The sequence below is a fragment of the Dermacentor andersoni genome, chromosome 4 (genome assembly GCF_023375885.2).
Source record: "Dermacentor andersoni chromosome 4, qqDerAnde1_hic_scaffold, whole genome shotgun sequence".
NCBI lineage: Eukaryota > Metazoa > Arthropoda > Arachnida > Ixodida > Ixodidae > Dermacentor > Dermacentor andersoni.
Genome location: NC_092817.1, coordinates 21857276 through 21868251, shown reverse-complemented (window position 1 = coordinate 21868251; position 10976 = coordinate 21857276). Strand labels below are relative to the sequence as shown.

Genomic DNA, 10976 nt, shown 5'->3' with positions numbered 1-10976 from the left:
AACGGCAGATAAACCATAGCCTAAGAAAGCCACAAGAGCGTCTGAAGCCAAAAGCACGAATATTAGACAAATCCATGTACTGACCATCATTAGCATGATAACTGATCGATCGCAGCGCCAGATTTTCCTCTAGTGGCGTTAGTATGAAACTCTATGATATACACAACAGGTTGAGAAGTTTATTTGCCAAAGTACAACATAGATCAGTCGTCATGCTATCACCGTCATACTATCGCCGTCGTCTTGCTGCTGTAGTCAATGACACGTTCGCATCGCACACACAATCACTCGCCTTGCACAAACAGGGTGGTCCACCTGGTAAATATTTGCGTTACCTCCAGAGATGCTGGACAGCCAGCGACCTGTAAAATGCTTGGCGTAACATCGACTCGCACAATGCGTGGTATCTGCATAATTTCTGTAGCTCTTTCCTTTTTCTTTTTGAGTATGAAGTCGAAGACGAGTTCACCCTCACTTACAAATGACATACACTTGCATTACACGAAAGAAATTCATTTCTCCTATTCTTTCCTTGGCTTCAGGTCTTGTTGGCTTTATATGAAGGTTCTACAGGCTCAGATTGTTAATATAGACTAGTGTCAAACCGAGCCGCCCACCGAACAAGCGAATAAAAATGTCTAAAGAGCTAATTTGATTCAACACGAAAGCTTTATAGAAATATTGACACACGTAGCATGTACATCTTTTTCCGGCGACCGTTTTCCACCGTCTAACCGCTCTTACAATGTCTGGTTCAAAGTCTGTACTGTCTGGTTCTTCACATTTACAACATGGTGACAACAGTGTGTGGAGAAAATAAGGAAATAGAGGTAAAATGATAAAAAGATATGCATTGAGGTCAACGTTTGAAGGGCGAAAGAAGAAAAGAAAAGAGAGCACCAGTTCGCGCGTACGTGGGAGTGAACATCACGCCTGTATGTTCACGGGCACTGAAGCCAGTGTATATGCTTCAGCAGCAGTCTTACTGATTCTTCTTACGCATTGAAATACTATGCGCTAGTTCCTGTTCGATGGGCGAGCCTTTCGTTACATGCATAATGGATCTGGTACGTGCATATGGAATCGTTCGCTGTACACAATTACGACTTCGGGTTGTTATCTAGTAGCAGTGGGCTTAATGTATTCAGCACGCGAAGGCCTTTGCGCGGTCGTCGTGAAATTCGCGGCAGAATGTCTCCAGAACCCGTACGGTACATACGCTAACGCTGTTGCCCGTCGTGACGGGATACAAACAAAGCGCTTAATCTGATGCACATTTTATTCAAGTGTAAGTTAAGAAGTATCGCCACACAGCCGGCTCCTACGTCAGGCATCGCAGGGCCCCGACGTCTGTCGTGCGTCATCGCTAGCGTCATTTCTTCAACAGGCTCGTTAACATCTTTCTCCAGTAGTGTGTGCAACTGCGGAGCATAAAATTCACGTAAACAAATTTAAAATGACACCGAACGCAAATATGGGCGTACTGAGTGCAATATGCAATTATAAGATGCATGCGAAGGCGCTGTGTGATATTTCGTGACCATATAGCAGCCGCCCTAACTAAGCGGGCTTTTAAAAGGGATCTTAAAGTGCGCGTGATGCAACACATTTGAGCTATCTTTCTTAGCGAAAAATTTTATTCAGTATTGCACGGCTTTTCCTTCACCACGTATTTCCGTATGTTTCACTTTGTTCACTTCCAGGACAGTCCACCTGTAGTTACAAGCACCGGACCAAACACTGGGAAGTTCGTCTGCAAAGCCCAGCATAGTTATCTTTAGATCGGGGCCAACTCACATTTTCTCTGTTCGTATCCATGTGAAAGGCAAAACTTCTCCCGTTAGGTATAACCGCTTGACCCACTTGGGCGGAATTTGTTCAGAAAAAAGAAAAAGGTAAATTATACCGAATGCTCCAAGCAGACCTCCTGTAAGATATTGAATTACGCAAAAATAGCCTAAATTGTAAATTTAAAGTTGAAGCACAAACTGCAATAAAGTCTGCACTAAAAGTAATTATCTGTCTCTTCTGTGAAATTTACCTGTTAGATCGGGTAAAGCGGGCAAATTGGACGTATTAGTTCGTGCACTTACGTTAAGTCGCAATATTGTTTTGGTACGTCTTGAAAAATTACATATTCAGAAAATTATTTTATTCTTCAGAACGGTGCAGAACAACCATTTTGTCGCCTTTAGAGGCGCCATCATATGGAATTTACAAATATAACTGCGATATCGTTTATTTTTTATGACTGAGTTAGGAGAGTTGTGAAAAATAGATAATTTAATTGTTATTTCTAACTTCGGCCAGTTCGATAGAAAGAAGAACGGTATACCCCATATAAACAGCCGCTGCTCCCAACAATCGGTACAGTTAACCTTATTTTACGATATTTTGTTTTAGTGCAACAAATATCAACAAAATGGATTCCGCGGATTTCGGAAACAAAATTATCGTTTACGATGTATTTAAATTATGTTTCACAATAATTTTTATATCCACCACTGAAATTTTCAATGCTCTCCTTGTAACTGATAACAGCTTGACTTTAGTCTTGATAATTTGTTCGCTATAATAAATTTTTTCTGTATTAATATAGGACATCTCGGCAGTGATTTGTAACCTTGGGACCTCCTTCTGCAAAATATTCTATGCATCGCCACTGTTATGCTCGTAATAAAGATTGATTGATTGATTGATTGATTGATTGATTGATTGATTGATTGATTGATTGATTGATTGATTGATTGATTGATCTATCGGTCGATTGATTTACTTATTTCTTATTTAGTGCTCCCGAAGTAAAGTTTTCGTTAAGCTATGAATAATTTACAAAAGCTGTCGATCGACACTGAAGATACCAATTTGATCTTGCATACAACAAGCACGACGAACTCTTGCTGCGCCTCGATATAAGTGAATGCAGCCATGGAGTGCTGTGTTCCTTAATAAAAGTATACAACCAATATAAGAAACCGATTGAATAGAATGAATATTTCCAACTATTTCACATGATTGTCATTTAACTTCTCTGCCAAATACCAAGCGTTGGCTTTATGCTGGCGTCGCTCCATAAGTAACCTTGATCTCATAGAATGGTAAATCACAATAATAATCGCTACAGAAATGTTGTCCACCTAATTAAAAGCTCTGTTGAGTGAAGGTAGTCTCCTGGCCCGTTGATGCATCAACAGGGATGCCATAGCACTTAGCAAGGGTGGGACTTGATGGGTATTTACAGTTCTGAGTAATTGACATATCTGGAGCAGACTTTCCTGATCGACAGAGTACTGAGTAGAATACTTTGGACGTCCATGAAGACTTATCAGTCTACTCTTCAGAATTATTGAGAGGATTGAAGTTGCTTTAATACGCTTTAATAAGAGGTACAAACTGAAGGCATAGTATAGTGAGAACGAACACTTTACTGTTGGTGGTGGTAAGACGGGCAAAAGCCTCAGTCCGGTGTCCCGCTGGCGGATTTCGTCAGGGCAGCGCCGGAGTACGCTGCCAGCCTGGAGCCAGTGGAAGTCCGTGCCACTGGCGGATTCAGAGGTGAGAACACTGGGGTTCCTGCGTGCCTACGACGTCGTCGAAAGTTAAAACTCAAGACAGCAGTTCAACGGTGACAGCGAAAAATATATGTGCTTCACGGTGCCTCTCGGCGGATGGTGAACGGCAGGTCCCATTCCACTGAAGCAGACCCAGAAATTTTTCTCCAGCGTTAAAAATGTCAACCACTGTTCTCGCAAGAGGCGTGAGCATGCAGCAGCTGCCGTGTGTCAGTAACTTATCTCATAGTAGCCTGACGACAAGACCACCGGGGACGAAAGCATGTGACCAACTCGGCGCGAGACACCGACAGAGCTCTTGACGATGACGACGAAATGGTTCCCGAGTCAGCCTCGGTTCGGCCGGTGAGGTTTCTTGCAGTTAGGCTACTGAATCATTTGTCAAGTATTTTCCTTTTGTCCGTCCCTGCTGTGAACCGCAGTCAGGAAAAACTACCAGAGTCTCGAGTTCCCTTGTTGAATAATTATTTGGAAACAGTCATAGCTGGAACAGCTGGTATAAAAACATAGCAAAAACATCTTAATACACGGTGCTCCCGTACAGTCTAAACCGTTGTGACAAACGGAACAGCGGTTACCAAACGCGTTTTCGAGGTGTCCTGGAGCTTTGAGAAGGACGCCAATGTAAAGTCACCACCTCCTCCACCACAACAGCATACACAACAGCATCAGTTTTCCCGCTATGGATAACCGGAAGAGAATCAAAATAAATAAAAGCATTACAACGACACGTTTCGGCCGGCAAACGCGCGGTGAGGAAGACGACGATCATGGCGGGCCGTTCCATTGACTCCACGTCTTCCTCTTCTTCTGTGAGCTGCAGCGCCGACGGCGGTGCCTGCATCCACAGCGCGTCCCTTGCAGCTGAGTGCGCTGATCAGTCGAGGGCCCTCGTCACCATGCCCCCCGGCGGGCACCCCAGTCCCGGCGGCTGAGGTCCCCGGCGGACCTACGAGGGCCCCGAACAACAACCGCGACTCCTAGCGGCGCCTCCAGCGTCCACCACCAGAGCAGCGCGCAATGACTGGAATGACTGAAACGCCAGGACGACCGCTGGAGCCCGGACTCGCGCGGTTCTTCGCCCGCAGCACCGTTCTCATCACAGGGGTCACAGGCTTCGTTGGCAAGGTGAGCGTCTCGTGTCCGTTGGGGCAAAGGGACACGCAGGGCGTCCCTGCAGGCGCTACCGTCCGTTTGCAAAATGGGCAACGCGTGATCAGCTGTTGAAAGACGACGGGTGATGCGCACGCATGGCACCTGGCGTTGTGTGCTGGCCGTTTGAAGTAAAGCGCTCGCGTTTAGGCGCTGCGGCTGTTTCCACCGCGCTCGTGGTCCATGTCTTGCGAGTTTCGGTTGTAAAATGACCTCCCAGCGTTGTCATGAGGAACGCTTCCGCACACAGCTATGACGATGTCTGGTTGGTGAACGCAAACGTGGTGCTCGTCCGTTGATCGTTCACCGCCGCGTCACACGGGCAGCGACGGTCACTGGCGCTGAAATTCCAAGACCCCAAGACGAGCGTGCATGAACTGCAAAACACGTTTCGAGGTTTTCTCCGTGTTGCATCAGTGCTAGTAAACATGTCTTTTTCTGTACTCACTTCTGTCCACTCCTGTCACTTCTGTCCAAACATGTACTCACTTCTGTCCACGAATGAAATGGCTCTGCTCGGTGAACAATCTCATGGCTTTTACTGTTCTACGTGATTGTCGCATAGTCACGGCACCTTTTCGCCACAGAGTGCTCGTAACTGTTCTTAACAGCTGGGTACGAGGGATGTGTCTGCTCTGCACAGGTTGTGGATACCATTGGAGGTATAGTTGATATGGTTTGGTTCTGCGTTTCCGTAAAGGAAGCCACTACGCGCAAATCGCTGGGTACTGTATTCACAAGTAATATTTTCGTGATTAATAATTTCCACACTACTTAAACCCCATTTGTAGCAATCATGTTCATATCTATATGTCTCGAACGTGGCGCTGCTGACCAGATATAGCGCTCAATACGATCGCGAATTTAATTGCAAAATGGAGGCCTGAAGCCTCCAGTGCCTCACTTCTTTAGGCAGCGCATCAAGATAAAGCCGGAACTTTTGGGCACGTCGCTTTGAGACATACTACAACTACTGCCACCTTTCGTAGATCTGTCACTATCATTACGTGCATAAGACCCACTGTTGAAACCACCATCGCTAAAATTCTGTTCCACGCCACCTATGAAGCTTTGTCAGGCGTAGATCTTATGAAACTTCCGTCCCTGCGTTCCTTTCAAAAAAGCGCTAGCACTTAACCCACTGCTGTGAACTTGTTTGGTTTCAAGTTTTCACATAGACGTGCTCTTTTTGCTACCGATGGTGTGTGTATACAGATCGATGATTAACACATGGTGTTCACGCAGTCAACTTTTAACTTACACATAGATTGCGATCGGCAGTATGTGGTCTCTGGATTATTATTTTTTTTTTTTGCACGAGTTTACACATGCTCCATGAGTGACTTGCACCAAGCGATCCAGTAAAGTGCAAATGGCTGAGGCCTTCAGAGTAACACCGCTATTATCGATAGCGGTGTTACCTATTACCTTTTCCTGGGCTTCCCTCCCGAAACATGAATTTCTCACGATGATTTTAAAGCCCGTCTCTCAACGCCACAGCGGTCCCCGCTGTTATGAGACTCACCGATAAAACTGTATCTTCGAAGCCTTCTTCCACGTTTTGACGTCCTTGAGAAGGCTGCAATTATCCTGGTCCGCACGTTACGCTTTTTAGGCGAGCGACCACTTTCGCGGTCTCTGACAAATATTATCTCGACTGCATGCCGTTATGAGGTATATGTCCATGGTATGACCTCTACGCGCCTGAAGCGGGGGGAGGTAGGGGTGGGGGAGGGGGCTAATGGAAATGTTATCTCTATACAGCAAGGACGGGCAGTTGTATGTGTGCTCTCTCTTACGAGCACCTCAGGGCTGTTGCTATATTTGTTTTATTACTTAACGAGAAGGAATGGCAGAAGATAGGCCGTGGACATAACTACCTCACCTGTCGGAGCACAACTGAAGTGTCCCGCGGCCAAGGAAAAAGAAGGACAGAAGGAATACGCTGAAGTCCAAGAAAAACAAAGATTCTCTCTAACGAAGTAGGCATGATGATTGCGCAAAAATAACCACTAATAAATCAAAATATAAGAAGAAATATATTACATGCTGTTACGCTGTAGCAGGCACGGAATGAAGATGTACTTAAAGAATATGTACAAGCAAGCCCGTCTTCTCAAGCCTCCTTGGTTTCATGTAAGGAGCAGCCTTATTTATGAATTTATTTTAAGTCTATATAGGCCCTGGTGCCATGTGTAAACTTGATTTGTTATTATTTTTCTATATTCTTCCCTTTTGTACATTTATTGTTTGGTAAACACGTTTAATATTTCATTCGAGTGACCAAGCGTGGAACAAGATGTTAGAGCACGCGCGCAAGACGATGCCATCGTCTTCAGTGACAATATATACGCGATGCCCGATGTCTTTGAATATAGGCGCATAACACAATAACAGTGCCAAATATGTGGTCGAAACAGTTTCAGCAGCTTGCTACGCGTGATGTAGTTGTGATTTTCTTTCTTTTGTCGCCGTAGCTCTCTATATTATATGGTTTCTTTAACGCTCTGAAAGTCTGCTTACTCAGGCACGTATTCTGGATGCGTATCCGCAAAATCCTCTTACGGTATAATTTTTCGTAAGAGAAAATTCCACCCAATCCTGATGCTGGGCGAAGGCGGCCTGCCATTGGCAAGTAGCACTTGCGAACGAGAAGCTTTGTACATTTGGTTCCTATTTCTCAGGATCGAGCAATATAATAAGTACTACGTAAGTATTAAGGCCAGGCGATAGGCTTTGCAGTAATTTCTCGCGAACACCAGAAACGGCGGCTTCGTCAGGAAGCACGCACCATTTGTGATGCATTCGGCACAATTGAGCATGTCTGAAACTTCAATATTCACTGATTGCGTTAAGTGACCCACCATTCCTCAAGCGCGCAATAATAAAGGCGCCAATAAGCCCCGGCGATAATGCAGCGTTCGAACAACTGAAGTGCCTTTCATACACGGGCAAGCAAATTCGCAGGCCGCGGAATAAGTTTATCCCTTAAACTGATGTCAGTTTCTGGATTATATGTGAGCATGCGTTATGAGTATTGAAGCGTAAAGGTCAAAGAGGAGGCTGTCGACTACGAGTGCACGTCTGAGATGTACAGGGAGATTAATGCGCTGGAACGGTGATAGCGGTACATCAATGAGGAAGCGGTAGTTCAATTCAGCTTGTCTTGGGAAAGCAGCAGTTTGAGAGGTCGATAGCTGCCGACAGCGACAATTAAGGTTACCTGTCTTCACTGAGATTCCAACTCCAGCACCCGCAGCTACCCATCCTTTCCCCCTTTGAGAGGTTTCTTGCGTGCAACGCCGCGAATAATGAGAGTGAGAAAGCACGGTTTAACCAGTTTATAAAACGCCGTTTTCGAAACGTAATATTCTCGTGATTGACCATTCTCAACGCTTAATATGCTCATTTCTATTCTCCAAATCAGCATATTGCTACACTACGTTCGGCGACAGATCAAAAAGGAGAACGATGTTCGCATGTACTTACAGAAGCTTGGTGTGTAGCTAAGCCTCTTGCGAACATTGTTCACCTCATCTAAAGTAAACATGTCATACTTTATCGGCATTTAATGCGCCGCATTCCCTGCGTCCCAATAGATTTGCGTAGCGAATTTAAGGTGACTAGCCAACTACGCCCGATATGCGCTTTAGGCCCATTTTGATGTCTGTGCCGAGTCGAGTCTTTCCTAACATTTGTCTCAAGTGTCGCGGAATAGGCACCACCACTTTGACTGGCAGCACCCGCCGCGCGACAAGACAGTCGGTGTCTATGAACTCACTTTCGTGTTTACACGAGGGAAGTCGGCGTTACGTTGACCCCGTCACCGTTGTCAACTCCGCAGACCCGCCCTGCCGGAACGCCGTGCGCGGTGTAGCGCGTGCCCGCCGTAATGGAACGGCTCCTCCCCCTCCCCTCCTCGCCCTCCTCCTCTTTTTCTTAACCTCGCCAGGTCACCGTGTCCCACATTCAGAGTAAACGTTCTGAGTTGTTTAAGGTAGGATGGCTCAAGCGCCGCCGTTGATTCCCCGGCCCATTGTGACAGCGCAAACACTGCACTCACGCGTTTATCGTCTTCGCTGCTCAGGCATGTGCATTCTCAGCGGGCGTCGCAAAGTGTGAGCTTGCTCATGGGACGTTAGCGCCATGGGGGACTCGAAATTAAAGGGTGGTCACGTAATGATACCATATATTTCTCAGTGTGTATTCTGTTCCGTGGCTCATGGCACGCATACTTGCGGCGTGTACCGCAAGACACACTTAAACGACACCGCTTGGTTTCAGGCGCCCGTTCCTTGAAATCTCAAAACTTCGGAAATTCGCTTCTTATGCCCACTGCAGTGCGTGATGAATTAGGCCCACCGGGATCACTAAGCTGATAGAGCAAAGCCGATGTCTATACGAGGGTGATCGCGAGCGCCCGAGCATAAAAGCCCGTGGGGCACGTCGCTGCTCCCACATGCTTAGCGTATACAGACAAATACAGCGCTGTGCTTTTCTGCCTTAAGCTTTGTCCCTTTCTTTGAGTTTGTTTTGTAAATCGTTAATGTATAGGCGGAGAGAAAATAATGCGGATCATGGGAACACTTGGCAAATGCCAGCCTTCTGACGGCAGGCTCTGACTCTGTCAGACTCTGACGGCAGGCGCTTGGTGTAGAGACTGGCGTTCGAATCGTGTCTTACCCGCAAGGATGGCAGTTATCGAACTTCCGGCAGACCTTTCAAGTCTCGGAGACTGCCGCAATGCGCGCTCTTGCCGCACCATTGGAGCGTCTTATTCAGAAATGAATATAAGATTGAAGCCCGTGCTTGAGTTGATCTAAATGACGCCTGTTGTGAACGTGCCGAAGCGAATTCGACGAGCATATCAGGCATGTTCACATCCGGCGTCATTTAAGCCTACTCAAGCATGGGCTTCAAGTTACGATGCATTTCTGAATACGTGGGTTGAGCATCGGGCTTAAGACGCACCACCGCTTAGAGAGCCGCACCAGCGCACCACAAGCTTAGAGAATCGAGCTCCGGAATTGCTTATTGGAAAGCATAGCTTTGCAACTTATGCCAGCAATTAAATACCGGTCTCTGTGTTGAATTTTCGTCTGCAACAAAAATACAGGAGGGGGGGGGGGGGGGAGCTCTTCATATAAGGCTTAAAGGCCACTAAACTTTGGACACGTGCCGATTATGGTCGATCGCCAAAGTTGGGACATTTATGTTGGAATGTTTCACAAATGTCACGTTGCGTCCAATTTAATTTTGTTTTATATAAACAGGTATGGCGGGAATTTTCTGCGACGGTGACGGCCCCTTTTTCAGCAAACGTGCCACACCTGTATGTGTATACACGGCCGACGGCATGCGCGTTTCCTCTTGCATCAGCATCATCCGCAAATTTACTCAGGTTAGTAGTATTACACATCGTGCGGATCACGTCAGGCGTTCCCCTCGTATAGAAACACAAACATCTGACGCCCACACCCAGGCACGCGTGCTTGCGTCGGCCCGCCAGCGGCTTCTTGCGTAAGTGCTCCGATGCCGAAAGCCGAGTAAGCGGGCAGCGTAGAACGTGCTCCCTTCGATCACTCCGTCCTGCGTACACTGCACTTTCGTTTTCCCTCGCCGTCGAGGCTTCTTCTCGGGTCATCGGTCACGACAGCGGTTTGTCATCGAGGAACAGTGACGCGCGACACACACTACCTATCTCTCCCGTCAGAGCATGGCGGCAAAGAACAGCTCTTTCGCTTTGTAATCGCTTATTTTCGCTATAAGCATGCAGCGCTGTCGGAAAGTATAGCTCTTCTTACGTTAGCCAATCAGGGCCGAGCGTCATACAGCCAAACTCGCCCGTGCGAACGATCTGCGATTGAGCGGTGCCTTGGCTATGCTGATTGTTTTGGTAAACGGACGCCATTTAATCAGGCGGCACTTTTAAGTGTAAACATATCGAATACAGCTCATTCGTTCGCTAACTCCAGTACTGGTAGCCTTCTCCAAGGATAGCCGGATCAGGAAATGATAGGGCTCCGGGGTTGGCGGACAATCTTTCATAGAGCCAGCTTTGCTGCTGCGACAGAGGTATTAATCGGTCTGTGACAACAGCCTTTGTTTTCTAGGCACACAAAGGGTAATGTTCCCTCAGCCCCCCTGCTTGTGTGTATGATTTTCGATAAAGCGATTAGAAATGGCCACATTTCCTCAAAATAACTTGAATCTGGAGTATTAAGCAATAATTACACCACGAAGAAACTGTTG

At 46.7% G+C, this 10976-nt stretch overlaps 1 protein-coding gene across 1 annotated transcript in view; it reads left to right on the top strand.

The window, feature by feature from the left end:
• Positions 1–4113: 4113 nt before the first annotated feature.
• The window catches only part of LOC126536011 (putative fatty acyl-CoA reductase CG5065), a 97423-nt gene continuing 90560 nt past the window's right edge, over positions 4114–10976 (top strand). The window contains exon 1 of the mRNA XM_050182901.3: positions 4114–4700. Coding sequence (XP_050038858.1) covers positions 4593–4700 — 108 coding nt within the window. The 5' untranslated portion in view covers positions 4114–4592. The remainder of the gene's footprint in view (positions 4701–10976) is intronic.